Source organism: Carassius auratus, unplaced genomic scaffold (assembly GCF_003368295.1).
Source record: "Carassius auratus strain Wakin unplaced genomic scaffold, ASM336829v1 scaf_tig00011930, whole genome shotgun sequence".
NCBI classification, from domain to species: Eukaryota; Metazoa; Chordata; class Actinopteri; order Cypriniformes; family Cyprinidae; genus Carassius; species Carassius auratus.
This window is the reverse complement of record NW_020524253.1, coordinates 19,025-44,177: the sequence shown is the minus strand read 5'-3', so window position 1 is coordinate 44,177 and position 25,153 is coordinate 19,025. Positions and strand designations below refer to the sequence as shown.

The 25,153-nt window shown below is 36.5% G+C and overlaps 1 protein-coding gene across 2 annotated transcripts; it reads left to right on the top strand.

Moving 5' to 3' along the window:
• Positions 1-1,551: 1,551 nt before the first annotated feature.
• On the top strand, positions 1,552-24,735 carry LOC113073323 (metallophosphoesterase MPPED2-like). Of its 2 annotated transcripts, none has more exons than XM_026246228.1 (7): positions 1,552-1,853; positions 2,868-3,080; positions 6,974-7,155; positions 7,750-7,975; positions 23,103-23,218; positions 23,335-23,472; positions 23,575-24,735. In XM_026246228.1, the coding sequence occupies exons 2-7, from the start codon at positions 2,953-2,955 to the stop codon at positions 23,691-23,693; spliced, it is 909 nt and encodes a 302-aa protein (XP_026102013.1). In that variant the 5' UTR covers positions 1,552-1,853; positions 2,868-2,952; the 3' UTR covers positions 23,694-24,735. The 2 variants fall into 2 exon arrangements, with proteins under 2 accessions (XP_026102013.1, XP_026102014.1); XM_026246229.1 differs by having other exon boundaries at positions 1,555-1,853; positions 23,359-23,472.
• The last annotated feature ends 418 nt before the right edge of the window (positions 24,736-25,153 follow it).

Below are 25,153 nucleotides of genomic sequence, written 5' to 3'. Positions count from 1 at the left end.
CACCCACAATCCCACATACACCAATACAACTGGAATCTGAATGGACACTAGCAACATAGACAGCAGTAATGATCTGACGCTCACTCTCCTGTGCAGAACAGACAAGAGAACTGTGCTGGTGATGCCAGGCTCTGTCAATATAGAGCTGCATGACAGAAGGCACAGAAGCCTGAACAGCCTGGTTGCCATGGAAGTGAAATTCCCTTTCAGCTTGCTTTTCCTGCCTCCCTCACCCTCTGTTCTTCAAAGAATGCCTCTTCTCTCTCTCACACACATGCATACACACAACCTCAGTCAGTAATGGCAAAGTGGCCATGCAAGAACAAAATCAGGGGTTCAGTGTGCACTTGCAAATGTGTAGGTTTGGTCTATTTCACTGTCACTGCATTAATTAAATAATTCAACAATATTTAATTTATATATAGCACATTTTATACGCAATGGTATTTCAAAGTACTCTGCATCTGTGCTACAAAGAAAATGAGATTAAAGTCAAGTTTAACATTTTTTAACAACGTGAGTAGGAATAATTAAAAATTGTTTAAAGAATAAACAAAAAGACAAAAAAAAGATAAATGGACTAATTAATACATTTCAATATCATGAGGTGGATTATGTATATATTCTACAAACATATCCACAATGATTTATAAATAAGCAAACTTTAAAATCAATTTTTAATGTGACTGGAAGTCAAATGCTGAGGTGATTAGCTCAGTTTATTTTGTTCTGTATGAATTATGAGCTAGAGTTGTCTGATGGTTTTTTGAGGGAAGGCCGGTAAGGAATCAGTTACAGCAGTCCATCATGCTGCTATTTAAAAATAGTTGAATGTTTTGTAATGTTGTCACAGCCGCTGCCCTTATCCTCAACCAGATGCAATGGCTGCTTTCATGAACTCTTTAAACTAATGCACATTTATTACTAATAGAAAGTTTCAAGCAAGTTGCAAAAGTAAAAAATAAAATAAAAAACGAGAGTAGATGTGACAGACAGACAGACAGATAGATAGATAGATGGATTGTAATATAATTGGCAATAATTTAATTTAGAATATATATATATATATATATATATATATATATATATATATATATATATATATATATATATATATATATATATATATATATTAATCATTATGTTGATATGGCTATATTTATCACATAGTATAAATGGGTCTGTATGCATATATAAAACTTAAAACTCTCTATATGTTAAATTGGGGCACTTTTTTCATTGAGATGATAGGGAAAATGTCCCAATTACACACACACGACTATCTATCTATCTATATATCTATTAAGGTTGGGAGGACGTTTCTGTATTCAGTATTAAAAAGTTTAAAACCCCTGTTGTAGACCATAAAGACCAACCAGACACATGATCCAGCTGTTGCTTATAAAAATAGGCCATAAACAACCAAAATGACAAACCTACCTCAATGACAGTCTATTTGCATTATAATGTATGCAAAAAAGGCTGCCAAACTCTTTGGCTGTTTGACCTATCGCGTGCGTTTCCGGTGAAAGGTGCCACCCAATGGACGTCCGTCTTTTTCCCCCTGACTGCTGCTGTGCTCTCTGACCCCAGTGGCAGCACGCGTTCATTGCACTCGTCTCTCTCGGGCTCCCCCTCTTCCCACGTCGATGCTGTTCTCTGTCCTGACTCCTTCCTTCCTCGTCTGTCGCATTTCGGTGAGAGAGCGCTAGAGGATAGAGAGCCCCCGGGGGTCGAAGGTTCTGCCCTGGCCGCCGCGACCTCAACCCCTCACGGCTTCCGAAATATCCGATGACCGTCGTCTCTGACACATTCAGCGGACAACCCTGAGTGGTTTTGGGCCAAAAGAGAAGGTACACTCAAGTCGCTTTTGAAGAAGATAGCTAGGGGGAAAATAGCGAGGCACAAAGCGGTAATGGGATAGAGGTGGCTGGTTGTGATGTTCGAGGGAAACCGTTTAGAACGTTGCCTCATATACATTGTAACATTTTTAAATCAGTGAAACGAATACATTTGAACATTTTCGCGGCAATATGTTATAACATTTCCGCGTCGTCAAGTTTCTTTCACGTTTATATCTCGGCGTCTGAATAAAGGAATTATTTAGAAAGCGGTCAATATTTATTGGGTTTTATGTGCTCCTGCCTTGCTTTGTGCACGTATTATGCGTTATTAACTGGCTATTTGTGCTTTACGAATGAATGTTAAGTAATAGTAAGCAGAATATATTTCGCATTACCCATACAATTAAATATATATAGCGTTACTGAAATCGACTTTCCTCGTGCTGTCTGACGCCAGTTTAGTAGCTTGGCTTTTGTTGACAGATAATTATGGAGTAAGAGGCTGCCAGCACACCGCAGGCTGTTGGTCATAAGTGTTATTAATGTGTCCGGTCTGAAGTCGTCCAGGGAGGGTGCGAAAAGTTCAAGTTTTTGGCAAAAGGTTAGCCCGCCAGAGACGGTGTGAGGCGGCACGGCTGAACAAAATAAATAAATGCAGAGGGAGGATTGTTCTTAAAACAATTTGTGTATGTGTTTAATTCATATCATGCATATAATTCATGTGTTTTCTCAAAAAAAAAAAAAAAAAAAATTAAAATTGCATACCCTGAGAAATTCTACATTCAGTTACAATAGAAATATATTTTCCTCCCAGCGGATATTATTTAAATCAACAACATTTCTCAAGGCAACACAAAAATTATGCAAAAGATTGCTTACATTTTTGAACAAATGTAGTTTTATGACTTAAGATCAGATTGCTGAATATATTGTCGATACTGTCTCAGTACTATCTCGTTTAACTGTATTTGAAATCTGCATCATTAACGTTTTGCATCTTGGCGTCTCTGTATGGTGAACCAGATCCAAGCCTTGGGACTAAAGGATGCTTGCTCACCGGATCTGCACTGCACTGCTGTGACCTGCTCATGCCCCATCCAGAGGTGCCATGGCTCGCAGAATATCCTCCCAGGGGAAAGTCACCATCTCCGTGGATGAGTACAGCTCCAACCCAACCCAGGCCTTCACCCACTACAACATCAACCAAAGCCGCTTCCAGCCCCCTCATGTCCACATGTGAGTGTTTGTGTACAGTGTTCCTGTAACTGAAACATTGATTTAATTGATTGATTGAGGACAGAACAGAATGCTGACAGAGAGGACATCTGGTGGCTTTTGTCTCATCTCGCCCGACAGGTGATCCGGAAGGCTCCTGCGGCTTCACTTCTGTTGTAATGAATTATATTGACCTTTTAAACTTGATATTGTTGCGATGTTTGCATATTAAGCATTTTAATTAGATTTTTTGAAGCCATAACAGGGTTTAATAATGCTCTCATGTCTGAGATAATGGCACTATGTAAATCTAGTCCAGTTTTAAACTAGCTATTTATTATTTCTTTGTTGTTTTTTAACATTCAGTCTTTTAGCCGGAATATTGTTGATATACACAAAATACTGTAGTTTGGAATAATTCAGATTTTAAATATATCTTTATATATTTTTTTGATTTTTCACTAGCCATTACTCCAGTCTTGGTGTCATATGACCCTTCATAAATCATTCTAATAATTGTAATTATTTCAAACTTTTGGCAAGTAATCTTTTTCAGCAATAAAGAATTTATACCCACATTTCTTTGTTATTGACATTGAGCTGTGTAAGATGTGCCTCATGTTCGTGTACTTATTAACCAGAAAGAGGTCAAAGGTTAGTTGAGTTGATTAGCTCTTTAACAATAGCTCTTTGACCCCGGGGTCAGAGCTCACCTCTAAAGAAACCTGACTATTGACTGATGCTGATGATGGCATAATGAGGCTTGGTGCAGATACTAAAGAATGGGCCAACTTGATTAGCTGAGCCTTTGCTGCTTTAATGGTATCATGCAATTAAGGCACATCAGCACAAGCAAAAGGGATCGACCAGGATGCATGTGCCATTGAATAGCTTTTAGCTTAAGTGTGGAAGAAACAGCTATTTGTCATTAAATTGTGTTATGTAACTCAATGCAATGTACTTACGGCAACAAACTTACAGTGCAGAGTGATTTATCAGATTTATCAGTGCAATATGGCAATACTCCTGGAAAAACAGGTAGACTATGACATGATTCAAATAGGAAGCGCAGAAAGGGGTTGTTTCTCCTTCACTTTTAATTCACACATTTTGTTGAAATTGAAATGAAGTTGTTTTGTACCCCCTTGACTTTCATTGTATGGAAAAAAGCAGTTATTCAAAATTAGGGATGCGCCAATCCGATATTCAGTATTGCTCAGATACTGGCATTTTCTGCCGAATCAGGTTATTAGTGAGACAAGCCTCAAAATCTGATATTGTGCGTATACTATTGTGTGTAATTGTTAAACCTCATGAAAGCCACAAAACATCATAAAGCACCATAATGTTTTGTGCACTATATTCCAAGTGTCCCAAAGCCATTCCAGCAGTTTAATATGAAATACAGATGAATATTTAAGTCAAGTTGATGTAAACTCTTCTCTGCTGCGGCTGTGCCGCTCTGTATTGTAGCCTTTCGTATCATTATACTTTTGCACAATGACAGAGTATTGATAGCTTTTCTTGTTTTTCTTATCTATCATATGTTGCTGCCTCATTACTGTGGTGTACATTTAAAAGAAATGTCTTAATTTTATATTTTTATAATTTTATAAATTACTTACTAATTCTTAATAATAATGTATTTTACAACCATACAAATAGCAATGTGTAACATTTTACCAGATTTAGTTCAACACTTTTATTAGTTTCCCACTAAATGTTTTTTTTTTATATAATAGAATTTTTTTGTCATAGATTATGATTTTTATATATATATATATATATATATATATATATATATATATATATATATATATATATTATGTTTTTTTCTTTATAAGAAAGTTGTCTTTGTCTATATTTAGTTGATTGTGTGTAACACACAAAAGAGTGATGATCAGTTCAGCACACATTTAGGTACAGAAAGTATACACTGATTAAAAAAACTGCTGGTATTGGATCGGTATTGGACGATACTCTGAATTTTTGGTATCGGATTGTGATTGGTTCTGAAAAAGTGGTATTGAGCCACCCCTATCCAAAATATATTTTATTGTAAGCTTGTAGAATTTTCCTGGGCATCTTTAAAAGGAATAGGTTATTAAAAAATTAAAATAGCTGAAATGAACCCTCAGGACATCCAAGATGTAGATGAATTAGTTTCTTTATCAGTACAGATATATCGATCTCAGAAAATATGCCGCTGATATGATTTTTTTTTTTTTTTTTTTTTTTACAGAGCATATAATGCAGATAAAATGCTTGAGATGGTATAGTTTAAGTTTGTCCAGCAGAGTGGCTCCATTGTTTGCTTCTGGTGACCTGGATGAAACGCTTTAAAGCTCAAGTCTATGGAAAAACACTGCCTAAAAGGGTTCTAGCGATCCCGAGGGGTTACTGTCGCGTAGAGGGTGGCATTCGAGAGGGCACCTCAAGATGAAGAGATCCCCGAATTTGGTGGAGGTCTGCCGGATAGTGACACCAGTCAACACTTTCACTTCAGTAAGGAGGTCTCTTGTTCAGGCAGCAGCATTCAAGCCTTGTCTTATTCAACCATAAGTGCCCTGTGAAGTGGACTTCACATTAAATTTTGCCATGATTCCAGTTCCAAGGGAATGTATATGTTACATTAGGACATTAAAGGACATATAGGTTGTATAAGGACATTATAGTGCGCGAGACATAATTTAAAATTATTTATTTACAGCAGTATATTTTATTCACACTTCTCTAGTAAGTTTCGTCTGTATGTGAAGACAATAGCACAAATCTGTGAATGAATGTTCCGAAGTGAAATAAACTTCAGTGGATTAAAGTTGATGGAATTTAATTGAATTAAAGTTGGATAAACTTAAACTTTACTGTTCAGTGCACTGATGTCACACTCATTTTGAATAATAATAGAAACGCTTAAGTTTATTGTTAAATGCCCTGCCTCCATTACATATTTCTGTCAGGTCAAGTGTTTGATCACCACATTTTAGTGATCATTGCAAACAGTGTGTTTTTGTGTATATATTCTGTTTATGTATATACTGTATTTTATTTATTGTACTAGTCAAATGTTTGGACACACGAATGGGAAAGTGTCCAACCTTTTTACTGGCACTGTACTTTTATTTACACAAAGAATATCATCCAAAAAACCCATATCGGTCAGGCTCTACTTTATATCAACTGCTCAGCAATGGATCCTCTGCAGTGAATGGGTGCCATCAGAATGAGAGTCTAAACAGCTAAGAACATATAACTAAGATTAATAAGAACAGATAAAAACGTCACAGTAATCAACATGTCTCCAGTCCAACAAATAACATCTTGTGAAGTGAAAAGCTGTGCTTGTAAATAAACCCATGGTGAAGATGTTTTTAATTTCAAACAAGTCCTCTACCTATAATATAGGTTTCTCCAGTGAATAAGTAGTCTTAGCTGAATCAGGAGAGCAATATGCACAGATCAAGAACCATTTATAAGCAAAAAAGAGTCCAAAACAATTATAAACAAATATGTTGGTGGATTTTGATATAAGAGGATAATAGCGGATGGACTTTTTTTTTACTGGAGGAAGTGATATGGATTTTGGACACATCACATCAAAAAACATTAACTGTTATGCTGTTCATGTTGTGGATTATTGTGATGTTTTTATCAGCTGTTTGGACGCATTCTGACAGCACCCATTTACTGCAGAGGATCCATTGGTGAGCAAATTATGTTATGATGGTTTTCTCTGTTCCAATGAAGAACAAACTTATCTGCATCTTGGATGGCTTGATGGTGAATATATTTTAAGCACATTTACTATTTTGGGGTAAACCATTCCTTTAACCTTTCCCGAATTCACTAATAATTTTTACATATAAAGAAATAAATGTTCCCTCAGAAACAAACACTCCTTTTACTCCCTACAGGGTAGAGCCACTTCCCTACGATGCGCCCAATCCTGTGGGTCATACACGTTTCGTCTGCGTCTCAGACACACACTCCAGGACAGATGGAATCCAGATGCCTTTCGGCGATGTGTTGCTACACACAGGTGACTTCACTGAACTTGGCCTACCAACTGAAGTGAAGAAGTTTAATGACTGGTTGGGTAAGTGTGCAAAAACCAGTCCTGTTACCTTTGCCGACAAGCACTTCCCCCGCTCTCACAACATGACTTTTTTTTTTTTTTTTTTTTTAAAGAGACTTTTACGTTTTGCATCAAACGCAAACATGTTCTCCAGTTCCAGATCTGGTGGCCTATTTTAAGATGGATGCATATCAGTGTTGTATATTTTGTACTTTCAATGCAAAAAAACGACATTATCGTTACCTTTTTTTTTTTTTTAAATGCCCAGTCGTTGGATTTAATAGGTACTCTTCAGTCTGGTCTCATTGGGCTCGGCAGCAATTCACTTTAAGGTTAGAGAGGTCAAAAATATTGTTTATCTGCTAAAATCAAAGTCACGCTTCCATCTACAATTGGCAGCCACATTTAGCTGTACATTCTCTCTGGTCTGTCAAAGCTATTAGAAATTTGTATATTTCGTTTTATTTCAGATGCTAGGTCACTAAAGAATGTGGTCTAAATGTCACTTCTCAAACATCTGAATAGTCATACAGCTGTAGAGTGCATGATACTGTGAAATAATGTTTTCCGTTTGCTTCCAGATCTGTCATTCTCATTATCGGTCTCCTCTTACAGGCAGTCTTCCCTATGAATACAAAGTTGTCATCGCTGGAAATCATGAACTTACCTTTGATAAAGATTTTATGGCGGAACTCGTAAAGCAGGATTACTACCGTTTCCCCTCTGTGTCCAAGCTGAGAACTGAGGACTTTGACGATGTTCAGTCCCTCCTTACAAACTGTGTGTACTTACAGGACTCTGAGGTCACCATTAAAGGATTCAGGATATACGGGACTCCATGGTAAGCATTTCTAAATAATTGCTGTCATCAAATTTTTTTTTACTTCCTGTTTGCTACATCTGTCGTGCAGAATATTAAGTGAGTTATTAAACATTTTAATTGGATATCCTCAGCAAAGGCATAATCAGGATTAGTTTATATGAAGTGAATTATGAAAACCATGCTCTGGATTACCCACTTTTCACAATCCAATCAATTCAGGATGGATAAAATCTGGAAATCTTGTCCTACATGCTTTTTCTAGTTGAAAATTTTGTTTCACTTATAAAAACATAAGTAAAATGGTTCTCTTTCAAGTAAGAGTGTGCCGGTACGAGTATTGGTAACCAAACGGTTCACAGGGGAATATATAATATATAAAAACTAATATATATACAACTTTTTAAAAAAGCCCCTCCAAGCCCATACGTTTAAGGCCCTATGAATTTTTTTTTTTTTCTCACAATATTTTTTTATTGTTACCAAATTCTGTGTTGAATGCATAAAAACAACTCTATAATGTTTGTTTCATTTTAGTAGTAGGAGGAGGAGGCTATGTACATTGTACTGAAAAATAGTTCCAGACTTTTATTTTGACTGGTTGCCGTGAATACCTTTTCAGTTCTGTGTATATTTATTTAATTCATTACATTTATATAGCGCTTTTCTTGGCACTCAAAGTGCTTTACATAGTCGGGGTATCTCCTCATCCCCCACCAGTGTGCAGCATCCACCTGGATGATGCGACGGCAGACATATTGAAACCGGTCTTGGGCTCAAGGGTGATATGGCTGCCAGTTTTACTCAAATCATACGGTCAAATGCTCATGAAGGCTCTCTCAGAGCAGTTCTGGAGAAGTTGTTCCTGTGTTTACATCCTCATTAAGTGAGACGACAGAAGCTGAAATTATATAGCTTCAGTATATGTGTAAATGAATAAATGAAACCTTGCGTCTGTGCTTTTCATTAACAGAGTCATGCAGAACATGCAGGATTCATATTTAAATAGACTTTTGTGGCTTAATAGTTACAGATACTTAGTCCATATCACGATTCGATTTAAGTGTAATGACCTACTCCATGACATTCCGCATTAAACTGTGAATTCTGTTTTTATGGCTGGATTCCACGATTCCGTCTGTGTTTTTCACATCACGGAAATCACAAGGCACTACAATTATACCAGCACAATGTATACTCTCACACTTTAACTGCTTCTATTCTTGAACACTTAATGATTTATCTAATCAAAATAAAAGAGCAGTGCTAATTCTAGGAAAACTCCTGTATCACACACTCCGGACATGTCGCGTTCAACTCTAGCAGCGGTCTAAAACAGTTTATTTGTTCACCAAATGGATACTTGAAGTTTACTTTGTTCATTTACTTTGTTCATTGTTCATACTTGAAGTTTACTTCAAGTATGAACAATGAGGCATGGATAAGTTCGAAAAAAAAAAAACAGAGCAAACGGAAAGAGCGATCTATAACCTTTAGTTATAAGTATAACAGTTTATATTTCATTAATTTAGGGAAATTAACAAGTCCCTCAAGGGACTATTTGACCAACCAGCTTATTCCTGGTTAAAATGCAAAATGTTATTGATAGTGTAAAAAACATCAACTTTAGAGCACATGCTGACTGATGGAGTAGCATACCTCAACATTACTTACTACCTTCCAGCAACACTACATTCAATGAAGGTAAAATAGTAAAAAACATATTTGTTAAATGGAACCAGAATCTGAACATTTCTAACCATACCCAACCCTAGATATGAAGATCCGTATATTGTAATATATGTTGAATTTTGACATTGGCAACCTTTAAATTATGATGATAGTAAGTAATAAACAGTATTGAGCTGTGAGAAGTTGAGTATTGTGCAGTTTTTTCCTTACCACTATTTTATTTATAGTTATTTAATGATTTTAATGGAACCAGAACCGTTAGGCGGAACCGGAAAATTTCTAATGATTCCCAACCCTAGGTTCAGCACAGATGCAACAGTGCTGTGAGATCCAGTGAGCAGCGTTTGAATTCACCACACAATGATAAGGTTACTGCAAGATCTAGTGAAAAGCATTCAAATTCTGCACAGAAATCTCTGTTATAACAGCGCTGACATATGTCAGGAAACCAGAAGTGGAAATGCTAACTGTAACCATGGTGTTGTGGTAGAAATAGTTGAATGCATTATATCATTAATTTCTGGGTTTGTACAACCTTTTGAGAGAGAAATCAAAGCACCTTTCAATTATTTTCATGCATTTCACACAATTATTTCCAGCACTTTAAAGCTCTAAGATGATCCAGGATGAACAAAATATACTTTGTGGTAAACAAGCACTTAAAATGCATCAAATCACAATTATAATCAGTAGACCGCAGCAGAGGCTTATTTCTACTTTTTCTTTATATTCTGAAATGATAAATTCACTATTATAAATTATAAAATCATCAAGAAATCAGATTTTCTTGTGTATTTTTTTGTGTATGTGACGTAAGTCACAAACTTTTCTTCAGTTTGCTTCTAAATCACATCATCACTGAAGTTGGTCAGTTTCATATGCCCAAAAAATAATGGTACATTTAATAAGAGTGGAATATATACATTTTCTGTATATAAAAAGTAGATTTGGCACCTGTTACTGTTAATACAAGTAAATTTTGTATAGATTTTAAGTCAAGCTTAGTGCTTTACTGTCAAATCTGTATAAAGAAAAGAAAAATTTAAATGAAAATTTAAAATGAAATTTTATTAGTAACTGCACTTATTAATGCAAAACAATAGTCATTAATGATTAAATTATATTTATTATGAATACCCCCACACACCATCCCCAGCACTACCAAATCTGTTCTTGCTATCTGTAGAACTTAAGCCCCTTTCACACTGCACGTCGGACCCGCAATATTCCCGTAACATTGCCTGGTCGCCTTCTGTGTGAAAGCAACCACGTCCCGGAATTGATTACCGAATTGAACCCGGGTCGGGGACCTAGTAACATTGCGGTAATCGATCCAGAACGAGCGCTGTGTGAACAAAAGCCAGATCTAATTCCGTATCGAAGTGATGACGCGCGTTATCGCGCGACTCTTTTACCGGCTGTTTTGAAGGAAGATCAACATTCGCGACGAAAACATATGTGCAAACTGTAATGAAGCAGAGATCAGTTAGTTCCTCACTTTCCGCGCTGACGCCGAGATCGTTTGCTTGCTTCAGTTAAAGTATAACGTGCCAAGCGTTGTCGACTCATACATTACATGTCACGCGCTGATGTCACGTATCGTTACGGGATCTTCAAGGGTTGTGTGTGAAAGCACGCACATATACCGGGTCATCACTGGCAGTGTGAAAGTGCCAAATCTAGCGACCAGGGAACAATTACAGGAACACTTTACCCCTGTATTTGCCGGAATGGCAGTGTGAAAGGGGCTTTAGTGGCGCTGGTGCCACTTCTCTTTAATGTTAGTCTGGAGCCCTGATAGACAACTGGCTGGTCACAGCTCAATAGGAGCACAAAGCGAGAGATCTCACAGTCACGCTCCTAGAACATCTACAGAAACTGTGATTAAAATTAAACTCACTAAAAAAGTGTTTTAGTTCCCACACAGTCAGTAACACATCTGGGGTTGTTACTGGACTCAGTAACATTCAGAGCGCGACGGTCAGAGGAGAGGGTAATAAAATTGACACAATGCCTTGCAGAATTTCGGAAAGGGAACAGTGTTTATTTTTGCACATCCCTCAGACTATTAGATCTGATGCCCTCAGCTCTAATAGTATTTCCCTTAGGCAGACTATTTATGAAAGAGTTTCAATGCTGGGTAGCCTCTCTGGGTTGACCCGTTATGGCACTCCCGAAAGAGAATGAGAGTGATGTCAGCGGCAGTCTTTGAACTACATCATTGGCAACACTCATGCTTTCTGGTGCAAGGGGTACCTATGGGCATTGTACAGGCCAGGAAGGTCAGAACAACGGACATGTTGTTGTCTGGCTGGGGGGGGCATTTCATGAGGTCAGGGCAGTGAACAGTAGAGCCCTGCGTTTCAGCCTTTTTTACACCCCTCGGGCCGGACTTTGGGACAATTTTCAAATCATAGTTCAGACACAGGCCGCCATGCTAGTGGAAACAACATGAGACCATGCTACCGTTACTGTCAAGAGCAGCTCGACGGTGTTTATTGTTCCACCAGACCAGGACCATGAGGCATGTTTTCGCTGAGTTTCGGTTCATTTTTGTGAAGTGCTCCTGTTCAAGATCTGATGGGTGTTTTCTTTATTTTATAAAAGCACAACATTTTGTTGATATTGTGAGTGCACACGAATAAAAGTAGACCCTTTAGAGTTATGAATGATGTATTACTCTTACCTTTATGAACAAAAATGACTGTGTAGCCACTGAAAAAAAAATGCAAGTGATCTCCCTGGTGCCTCTATGTCCTGCAAAGCACGCTTTAGCTTCCACTCTTCACACAAACTATTGGATATAGTGAAACTTTTTTCTAGGTTTAACATTTAAATATTGTTATATGCTTGAACTGTTTTGTATCTATAGATTTAATTTTAGGCAAGCCATGAAGGCTTAATTGGTCAAACATAGTCTCACTGTCAAACAAACAAACTTAACAAACAAAAAAGCTCCAAATGTTTTTGTAAATTAACTTAATTTAAAAAAAAGAAAAAAAACCTCAATAACTTGGCCATTTACATAGAAAACGGAACTATTTTAATATCTGGAACAGTTGTATAAGCTGTTTTGGGAGAAGGGGGAAAGAAAGACGAGCTTGGGTTGGGCTTGGGCCGGTAATTCTAATAAGTTGTCAGGACATGGGCGGCATATTAAAGATTAATACTCATTAAAGTTTCAAAAGTTATTCAGTCAAGAGCAGTGACTGATTTCTTGTCTTTTGATGTTCGATTAATATTAAAAAGTGCTGTCACTTTAAGACAATGCATGGATCCAGTACACTGATATTGCACGTTCAACCGACTGTATTTTATTTACACATTCAACTGACTATGTCTGCTGTAAAAAAAAATAAATGAAAAAAAAAAACTGTAAAAAATTAAGTAGTTGGATTTAAATTAAGAAGCACAAAAATCACTTTTTTAAACTCCTTACATGTGTATATCCATCTTAAAGTAATTATTAAATGATGTTTTATTTATTATAAATTATTTAAGAAATATAAAAATCACTTTAAACTGAAACTCCTTACATTTATTTAACTTTTTACATTGGTGGTTTGGGGCACAAATAGGATTCATCTGTTACTAGATGGACCCTGAATAATCTGATTTGATTAGACATTGTACCTGGTCTTAAAAGATTGGGAACCACTCCTCTAAAATATTTGGAAAATCCACGATGATCTTTTTTTGGTAAATTGTATTTCAAAGAAAACATTATTTGGTGCTGTTTTTGTATTTGCTTTCATCTTTTTAGGTTAATATAGAATCAGTAGCTGCAGAACGTTTTGATAAAGCTCCATAAATCACCATCAGTGCTGTGTATATACAAACCATATGCAACATATGTCAGGTTTGTAAGTTAAGGCTGATTGACCTACATTAAGTTTGTATTTGATTTATTGAAACTGAATAAGGTTTTATTTCTATAGTATGATTTCTCATGGCTGTTTTATACCTTAAGATAAACTGATTATATCTTCAGTCTTGGGCAGAAAGACCTTTGTAGACCTGGGTTATGTTAGACGCTGTTATACTCGCAAGACGTGTTCTCACTCGCTACAGATAGTGTTGCACACATTCACTCTCTCTTTCATTCCATCTCTGTTTCTGTTACTTTTTACTCTCTCTCTCTCTCTTTCTCTCTCTCTCTCTCTCTCTCTCTCTCTCTCTCTATATATATATATATATATATATATATGTGTGTGTGTGTGTGTGTATATATATATCATTTAAACTCAAACTTTTTTTTAATGTGATTAATCGCGATTAATCGATTTGACATCACTATATGTAATATATATTTTGTTACATATAATATAGTCAGTACTTTTGTAGTTTAAGTATTGTGTGTGTAAGAATAATAAATTATATACATAAATGTATTCATTACCATTTTAGATTATGTATATTGTTTTCATTTATTTAATTTATTTTGTTTGCTTAAAGTACTCGTTTTTGTCACACAAAAAAAAATTGGGGGCATAATTTAGTGCTATCATACTGATAATTTTGATTTCTGTGTAACAAACATTAACAACAACAAACAGAAATACGGTACTCACTATTTGAAACACCACAGTGTGATGTATTTAGATTGACAGTCCAAATACAGTACCATCTTGTCCAACTAAAATATTCAAGCCAACCAAAATTAGAATGATAGCTTTGGTAAGAAGTGGGAAAACCAGATATATGCGATGGGTGGTCTTGGTGGGGGTGCGCTGTGGTCATAGTTTTCCCAGCCTCTGATGCAGGAAGTGCTTTTTGTAACACATCCTGGTGCTTCGTTGAGAGCCAGGATCAAAAAGTAAGGCCGACCCCGGTGTGCCCTTCCAAGTGCATGCTCGCAGTTGGCCGCTCTGACCCTCTTGACCCCAGGCCTCAGCTATCAAGGAGGTCATTTACGCAGCTTCATTCTTCTTCCCTACAAAGTTTTCAGTCAGGCTTGACTCCTGTCTAGCCGACGGTAGAAGACGAGAATGTTTTATGTCCATTTATTTATTGCTATTCCCTTTCATGGTGGTACTCGCATCAGTACATTGACATTGAAATGATTTCTCTCTACAAATATCCAGCATACCTTTGTAGGCCTAACCGTAACATCTAATAGAAGCGATGCTATCTTGCATAGCTTGGCAAGCACTATCCTGATAATGGCAAATGTGTTAATCCTGCTTACGATATGCTAGTTATCCACACTGATATGTTCTGTATATTTTCCAGCTTGCAGCTGTGATTGGTTTGATTAACGTTTAAGCTGGTTGTGCTAGACATTGATTTGGCTTTTGAAATCAAAGGCTCTTTAATCCTCTTAGGAAAGGCAGGCGTAAGTCATGTGACCCAAGTTCATCATGGGTGAGTGTTTGCAAGGGCAGTAGGGATGTAACGGTTAACCGCGAGCCGGTTGAAAATAGATTAAAATGTGTGACGATTCAAATTGGTTAAGATGCTACACAAATCGCGATTCAATTAGAGGTAGGAGTTGTGAATGAATGCCTGAGGGGAAATTTTTGTCTCTAGAAAAGTTAAGATAGGATTTTTTCTTTTAATTTGCCTCTGTATAATTCATATTACATTTCATAAGTGCAGCGCTGCTTTGTTTACAGATGAAACCAAGTAAACTCTTTATGCGCCACCTGCGGGCAGAGAGTGAACTGTCTCATTCAGCTCGTCCGCTTTAGTTTCATGCAGATATTTTTTATACATAGTTTCACAAAACTGAAGTCAAACCATTCTGAGATGATGAGTTTGTCTTAAATCTCATATTGAAAAAAGAAAATTGTGAATTGAATCGTGAATCGAATCATGAGTTGAGTGAATCGTTACATCTCTTAAGTCCAGGCTCTAATATATAGTGGGGGTGTGTCTGTCTTGTTGCCATGGAAACCGTATCACCGATTCATTCTTATGATTATGATGTGCTTGTGAATGAATGATCAGGGATGATATAACAGTCATTTGTGTTTTTTCAGGACACACAGCAAAGCTGTATCTGCATTAGTATTTTTTAGTAGTAGTAGGTTTTCTCTCTGTGAGTGGTCAGAACTGTGTGAAGCTAATTATATGAGTATTGGTAGCATTAATGTCATTTAAGGTGAGGACAGTTTATCCCCATTGCTTTGTTTATGTTGATTGTCCCCACAATTTTATGAAATGGCTCTACTGTTTAAAGTTTGGATTTTTTTTCTTCAGTAGGAGTGGGTGATATCCTGGTAGACACAATTAACTGACTGAATATTTGTCAACCGGCAGAGATTTTGGAATATTTTCTCTATCATTTCTCTAAAACAAGTGATTTGTGTTTAAATGCAATCAGCAGCAAAAGAGAACTCATTTCTCTCTGCGTAGTGTCAGAGAGGTGTGCACAGGTGCCTTTATTTTTGCTGCTTTTGCAAGTATCTTCATTAATACAGTAATTTAGATTTTAAGGAAAGTGAAAGCAAACAGCTGAGAAGATAAAAAAGCGACAGCATGTTGGATCTGAGCATCTCTTAAAGTAACAGCAGTCTAATATTCCTGCGGTCTGTCATTCTTGCAGAATATACAACTATATGTTTAATTCTTATTTATATAAATATGTTTTCTTATTTATTTGTTCTACTGTAGTAGTTTTTTTTTTTTTTTTCCTGTTCATTGTAATAAGTGACTGTTTTCTTGTCTTCGGTGAGCTTGAGTTTTTTTTCTTTTTTCTTTAATTTAGTATTAGTTTTTCTTATGATACTGACACTAGTGACAAGAATTATGAAATGGATAAGACACATGCCTTTGGTGTGAGAGACCCGGGATTCGAATCCACTGTGAGACACCAATGTGTCCCTGAGCAAGACACTTAAAGGTGCTGTAGGGAACTTTTGTAAAAATGTTTAAATATTTATTAAACCTGTCATTATGTCCTGACAGTAGAATATGAGACAGATAATCTGTGAAAAAAATCAAGCTCCTCTGGCTCCTCCCAGTGGTCTAATTGCCATTTGCAGAAACTCCATCGCTCCCGGTAAAAAATAACCAATCAGAGCTGCGATCCGTAACTTTGTTTGTGTTCAAAATGTAGAAAAATGAACATAATAAGCGAGTACATATTTTCCAAACCGTGTTTTTAGCTTGTCCTGAATCATTAGGGTACACCTATAATAAGTGTTTATATTCGGACTATTTTAGATTTCTTCGGGGGTACCGTGGCGGAGTAACCCAGTACCTTTGTGTTTCTTCATAGACATAAACAGAGAGAAGTAGTTCCGGCTACGATGTTCTTCCACAAGACGCAAGCAGTTCTGTTTATTAACCTCTAGAGCATCAAAAGTTACCTACCGCAGCTTTAACTCCTAGTTGCTCCGGAGGCGTGCGACCTCTGACATATATAGCAATTGTAAGTTGCTTTGGATAAAAGTGTCAGCTACATGAATAAATGTAAATGTAATGAAATGTCTATGTTATCAAAAGTTTGATATCATAAAGTCATTGTTTAAAGCAAAAATAACTATATTGTGATTATATAGTGTTACCATTAAATAAAATTACTCATATTGTAATAGAAGATTTTGGTCATATCACCCACCCGTATGATTCAGTAAATATGCGTTAAATTGGAAAGATATTTGTAAGCAAATTTGTTATTTGACATTTGTAAATACTGTTACAAAATATTTCTATTTCAGATAAAGGGTGTTCTTTTTAACTTTTCAAATAAAAATTAGCTTCCACTAAAATATTAAGCAGCACGACTGCTTTCATCATTGATAATAAGAAAGGTCTCTTGAGCAGCAAGTTGAGTATATTAGTCTGATTTCTGTAAGATCATGTTACACTGAAGACTGGAGTAATGGCTTTTCAGCTTTGCCATTTCAGGAATTAAATATATTAAAACAGAAGAGTTATTTTTCAATTGTAGTAATATTTCACATTATTTCTGATTTTACTGTGACCAAAAAGATCAGATATGCAAATGTTTCTCAGAAGGCCAAAAAAAAAAAGATTTGTTGTGTTTGATGTAAATTGTTAGAAAACTATTGTCCCTTTATTACTAAAACTGAACTTTTGCACAGTTTAAATGTGAAAAACAAATTGTGCATTGTTGTAGTCTTTTTAACAGAAGAGAAACCTTTGAACAAACCGTGCCTTTGTACAGAAATGGCTTTGCTCTAAACGGTCAGTGTAACATATTTGGTTTCCTGTGTAAATTGACCACCTTTCTAGATGATTTCATTCTGGCTGGCAAGGATGAGATAAATATTAACATTTTGTGAAGCGGTAAATCACACAATGCACTGATTTTAGTACACATGAAGACACACACAGGCTTGTTATAACATCTTGATAGCTTAATGTGCTTTAAAGTATTGTACCTCGGTAGCATTGACTCTTGGAGGCCTGCTAATGAATATTAATGAACTCATCTGAATTGACTGAATTAAGGTGTTGACAAGGATCTGTAACAGTCTTAGTTTCTCATCTCTCCTCTGATTTTCACATTCATCTATCCACAATGTGATGGCTTTCACATGTTCCCCCGAGCATCGATCCTATGGCCTAGTTGTTGCAAGTCCTATATTCTTGCAGTTGAGTAATATGTTTCTTGCACTTTTAGCTTTCCCATGTAAAATTTCTTTTTTTAATTCGTCATTGACCTTCATGGAAAAATCGCAGAACTCGCATACTGTGCTTAAATGTAATTACCCCGTCCATCCGGTCCTCTCAGTTATCAACAGAAGCCTCCATAGAAGCAATGATTTTCTTCAGCTCCTGCCGACAAGCTACCTGCTCACGTCACTGATTGTAAGCTGACCCCTGGCCCGAAGGTGGCGTCATTTGTCAGTGGTAATTAACAGCTGACATCTCCTCTGCTGGGCCTGATGGCTGGTGGTGTCCGCGGTACCGGGCAGGGAGGATTGAGAAATCAAGGGGGGTGGAGGGCATAGTGAGGGCACAGGGAAAGAGAGAGCCATGGACCGACTAAAAAAAGTGGTCAGATGCCCGTTAGCAAGCAGACTATACAAAAATATGTCAGCCATGTAGAAGTTTCTTTCAAAACTGATCTATTCACAAGCATACTAAGGAGTTGAGTGGGCCACAAGTTTATTTTTTAAGTTATTTTTTTAGGGGGGCGGGGTGCAACGTGCAGACACAACATGTTTCATTTAGTTGTAGTCTACCTTTGTAGTCAGCGTTATTTTAAAAGTTTGTTGACAAGTTTTAGTTTTTAGTGCAGTCTGGTTCGCTTTAGTGCAACATGACAAATGTAATTATTATATTATTATAGATTATTATAAATTGTTTTAATCTTTCTTTTAATCCAGTTTTTTTTATTGAGAGGCTAGGTCTTGTTTTTCCTTTGATTTGTTTGAATTCATTCGTTCAATCTTTTTTTTTTCTTGGCAAATGAATAAACAGCTTTAAGTTAACATGAAGCAGTCTTCCTAAGCTATTTCACATCCATAATGTGAGTGTGAATTTATAAAGCTTTCTATTTTAAATAAATGCTGTTCTTTTGAACTTTCTATTCATCAAAGAATTATGAAAGAAATATTAATCAACATCTGTTTTAAACATTGATATTAATAAGACTGAGCAGCAAATCAGCATATTAGTCAGTTTTTTAAAGGATTGTGTGATACTGAAGACTGGAGAATTAGCTGCTGAAAAATCTGCTTTTCCATCATAAAAATAAATTACATTTTAAAATACAGTAAAGTTGAGAAAAGTTATTTTAAAATGTAATAATATTTCACAATATTGCTGTTTATACTATAAGTAAATCCATCTTGGTGAGCGTAAAATACTTATTTCAAAAACTCCAAACTTAGACCTAATGTATTTTCAGACTTTGATGATATAGGGGCAGAAAAAGTTGTTTTTGTATTCATTTCCATCAAAAAATATTTGGTATTTGCACCATATTGTAAGGAATATTTAAAAGGTTTGCTGTCAGACTTGCTCTGGGATGTTCTCTGCGTTTACAAAATCACACTAGACAGGAAATCCCAACAGCGTCTCATTTCCTCTCTACTCTCATTTTTCTTTCTGTCCCATGTCCAGCTCTGCTTTTTCCCTCCTGACCGTTGATAACCTTCCCCAACATCACTTTCACAAGCACACATCTTTCCCTGATCCCCCTCTCTTTTGCCGTCCCGCTGTCAGGGGCAGATAAATATTTCAGTAATCCTTTTTGCATGTGAGGTGTTTGAAGGACTTGCAGGTCTGTGCATTAGAGTAACACACTGATTCCTAAGCAAGCACTGGGAGTGTGTGTTACTGGCTCAGCCGGCTGCTCTTGTGTGCCACTGTGTGTGTACGTGTCTAGGTCACCGAGAGTTCATCAAAACAAAGTGCTGACACAGCCAAAACAAACACACACGCAGACACAAATATACACTAGTGTCTCTGTACTGAACAGAGTTTTTGACAGTGAAAGTCTCTTTTCTCTCTCTCTCTCTTTTTAAACTTACATGGTTAAACTTTTAACCTTACACTCTTACATGGTTAAAGTAATGGACTTATAATATAATGATTATATTAACTTTATTAATTATAATAATGTTTAAGTATGTTAATTATATTTAAAAGTCACTGGAAAATGTTTTCGGTTAATTCTACATAAAAATTTGGTCTAATAATAAATCTTTTAACTATTGCCAATCTTTACATTTATCATAAAGAGATCCCCATTTTCATGTACATGTTGGGAAGTAATGACTGATGTTTGTGTGTGAGTTAAAGCATACCAGCCGGAGTATGTTTGCTGGAAACCTATCAGGGTTTGAGAGATTGTACCCAAGAGTACCAGCCTGGTGCACAGTGTTCGAAAGCAACCACTCGCCTTTATTTGCCTTCCCATCAATCATCCACGGACAAGCCCGGCTACCCAGCATACACACACATACGCTGAGACCTCAGCAGCCATTTCCTGTGTTCAGGCTATATTTCATCCACTATCAACTCTATTCTCTCAAATCTATGAAGAAGTGCTAATGGATAGACAAACAGTAGACCAGCCTTTGATGATGGACATTAACCTGTTAACCTGCTCCCCCCAATGTGGGACTCACAGCTGAAAATGACCTACCTAACTTGAAATGGTCTGCTACACACAAAATTAATATTTGAAAAGATGACACTTTAGGCTTTACTTTCCTTCATCCAGAGTTGATAATGCTCAAAAAGATAAAAAGTTATAGACACTACAATGCCAAAAATTTTTTACCACACTGAATGTTTTTTTATTATTATTTCAAAAACAAATATGAAATCAGTCCTTGAGCAATCCAGAAAAGTAATGGGTTGAAAGTCACACGAAAGATACCATGAAAATTAAGATTCATGCAGCCATTATTCTGAGATTATGTATAGTCCTCCCACACCATTTGAGGAAAAAAACCCACTAAATTAAACCCTTACAAATGTAAGGGTTCTACAAGCTATTTTGTGTTTCTTGGGAATCGAACCCACAACCTTTTGCACTGCTAACTCAATGCTCTACCACTGATTCACAGGACCACCCAACACTTTTTTAGATTTTGATTATTGATAAGTGTAATTATTAAAACCATTTTATCTCTCATTTGTGTGTTTTTTTATTTTTTTAGTAAATCTTGAGCCTCATCATGTATGGTTAGGAAACGTATTTGGAGAACAGCTCTCTTATTTGACAGACCTTGTTCTTTTGCAAGGTTTAACTGGGTCTCTAAGTATAATTGGCAGTTATTTTAAAGCGACAGTCTCCATGCTTTTTCCTTTTTTTCCTCTAAAACCTTTTCTTTCGTTCTGTAATTGGTTTTCAATACACCGCTCCAGGGCTGTCTTTCTGTTGTTATTCTTAGGTGGAAATGACTGGGCCCTAGTCCCTCGTCTATTTCAACATAATTCAGTGAATGAAAAAGAATATCCAGGCCTCAGGTCTCAGAGAACATGTTATGAAAACCCTTTCCCCCTTTAGTCTTAACCTTTTGCTTCTCAGAGGCTCTGACTTTGTCAAGTGCTCATAAAAAAACCTCCGGACAGCTGGGCATGTGAGCTCATACATATATGTATGTCTTTGAGCACCATAGAATCAAGCTCTTTAAGACTTATTAATGCGATTAGCTGCTTCAACTAAGCTATTTAATATTTGCAATCTCATCCTTTCTAATGCTTCTTTTATTTCGAGCTTTTTTATATTAATCAGATTAATCAATCAGGTCATATCACAAGAGGATTCACAAAAATGTAACTGGCTTGATAGGATTTAAACATGCCCTATGTACTGGTAAGAATGTTTGCATATGTGCTGAATGTTGCTTAAAATTTTCATAATTATAAAATTGGTAGATTTTACCTTTGTGGTCTTAAAGTCTTAAAGGGTCAGTTCACCCAAAAATTAAGATTCTTTCACTATTTACTAAACCCACAAATCCATTGTTCATCTTCGGAACAAAAAGATATTTTGGGATGAAATCCAAGAGCTTTCTGACCCTGCATAGACAGCAATGCAACTGACACGTTACAGGCCCAGAAAGGTAGTAATGATATTGTTAAAATAATCCATGTGACATCAGTGGTTCAACCGTAATGTTCTGAAGCTATGAGAATACTATTTTTGCGCAAAGAAAATGAAAATAATAAGCAGTCACTTTGTTTTTTAAAGTGTTTAGATGAAATATCCATTTCCCGATCTTTGGCACATGGTTGCTCATTTAGAGTACTCCAAATTAATAAACTTAGGAAGAAACTGATGTGCATACATGCGAGTTGTGAATGAGATGTTCTCCTGTATGTAAAAAAATTCTCATTAATTAAGCACATTAACATAAAGTCACCTCCATTTTAGCGTTTGTTTCAAGCTGGGTTGAAATCCTGCACCGTAGTGCAGCTTCTGAAGTGCTGTTGAGCAGTTGCAGACATTGCTCTCCACAGTGCTTCCAACTCTCATTTGTCTGCACTGCCTCCATCCATCACCCAGCTCTGCTTATCAGCATGGGGTCAGTTCCTGCCCTCTCTACCAAGGCCTACATTTAGCCCTGGCCTTGCACAGCCTTGTCTAGCTGGGGCCAGACACTTGGCCCTTATCAGACGGGGTCTGAAAGTGGTAAATAAAGGTCTGGCCCGGGTTACTGCAGGCTGTCAGCAGGCCCATCCCAGAGGGGAAATAAAACTCTTATTAACATGCTTCTGCTCATTGGTGCTGACAGCTTGATCAATCTGCTTCCTCTGCAGATGACCTCTGCGAACCGTCGGACGCCCTGATGGAGACTGAAACGAATAGCTTGTGTTCCGCCATGGCCTCAAATCTGATACTGCAATACTCGAAAGCATTTTTAGATTTTTTTTTTAATGCACCTTACCAACTAGTCTACTTTGAAAATAGTTTTTGATAATACTGTCAACTTTTGCGTATGTGTGAGAACAGCATGCAGGTATGTGTATGATGATTTCGACATTTATGAAGTGTGTAAAATGCGTCTGTCTGCTCCCACAGGACCCCGTGGTTTAATGGATGGGGGTTTAACTTACCTCGTGGCCAGTCTCTCCTCGATAAGTGGAACCAGATCCCTGAAGATGTAGATATTCTTATGACACATGGGCCTCCTCTGGGTAAGCACTGAAATGTGGATGCAACTCTAGATGTTGAGTATGTATACATCAGTTTGTGTCTGCGGATGGACTGTTGTATTTTAAAATCATCATAAATGTGGTCATACGCCACAAAGGATGTGATGTTGGACTTTGTCCAGGGTTCAGAGATTGGGTCCCAAAAGAACTTCAGAGAGTTGGCTGCGTGGAACTACTCAACACAGTACAAAAGAGGGTCCGACCCAAACTCCACGCATATGGGGGAATACATGAAGGTAAGAGCATGGCACTCTTATATAACATTTTATATATATATATTAAAGCATTATATTGTATAACAGATACATGTATAAAACGGGTTTCTTTCTCATTCTCAGGGTATGGTATAATGACAGATGGCTATACAACATTTATCAACTCCTCCACATGTACAGTCAGCTTCCAGCCTACCAATCCACCAATCGTATTTGATCTCCCCAACCCAGGAAACTCCTGAGACTCATTAAACCCCACCCATTTTTTCTGCATAACTCTTCCTTACTTAAGAGTATTAGTCTTTTTGTACTGCTTGTATTTAAAAATGCATGGAAATGTAATATTTTTTTTAAGTCGGATTGAAGCCGACACCATTTGAATGACTTGAGAATTGACTATTGTAGGTAAATAATAATTTGTGAATTCATATTTGTAATTTGTTTGCATCAGTTGCCTTCCGTTTTATTTTTTAGTGGTCAGGATCTTAAAAAGTGCATTATAAAGGTACTCCCAAAAGTTTCAGCAATACTTGACCATGTCTGATTTAATATTAATTGTGTTTTGTAAATTTAATATAAACTTATTTATAGTTATGAACTCTGTGTGGTGTATTCAATTTTGGATTTAAATAAGTGCGTACTTCACCCCGTCAAAGGGTCCAATGGGTCTGATATTTATTACTCCAATCAGACTTTGCTCTTTTTTTCATCAAGAAGACATTTTTATCTACCAGGCCATTAAACACCATAACACAAGCATTCTTCCTTTCAAAATAAAATAAAGTGACACAGTTTTTCAGATTATACTTATTATTGCTGAGCTGCTTTTGTCCTACAATTACAGTTTAGAAGAAGAAATGTGCAAATTCTCCAGATCACAAAGATACTGTACCTGATCTGATTTTGCATTTGGCACATATCAAAAGTGGACGAGAACTTTCAATATAATTGGGTCTACCTCAGGAGATATACAGAGATAATTCTGGCATTTCTCTTTAAAGATTCAAGCACAATCGTTTATCCTAGATTTGCAATCTCTTCGTATTCTATTGGTTGCGAAACTGGAAATGACATCACAACACTAAGCCATTTCATTTCTCCTCATCTCCATTTTTAGTCGTTGTAATAATGTGCATTGTATATTTCACTGTGGATCTTGTAAGCACAAAAAAGTTTTTTGTAGTTTCTGCTATTGTAAATGCTTTATTTATATGTTTTGTGACTTTTTATCCATTGTGACATTTAACCAGGTTTATATATGCAAATAAAAATTCAAGATTTTTATCTGATGTCTGTCATTTATCTTTTTGTCATGCAAATCAGACAAAAGAAATATTATCAACATTTATACACCCATATGTCTCTCCAAACCTGACCTGGTTTCTTCTGTGACACAAAAAACGTTTAGAGGAATGTATTAAGTTGTTTTTTTCCCTACACAATTAAAGTGAACGGTGACCAGAAACTGTCAAATATCAAATAACAGGCATAATAAAAGTATTCTTAAAGCCAAAATACTGAAATATTGCTTGACTGTGTGCGCTAACAATTGACTTTCATTGTAAGGAAAAGAGCAGCTTGTACAAATTTTTATATACAAGTCATACTGGTTAGGTTGAGTACAGTAAATGACAAATGTTTCATTTTTGGGGTGAACTATCCCTTTAAAAGCGTTATTTCTTTCTCACAAAGTAAATAACGA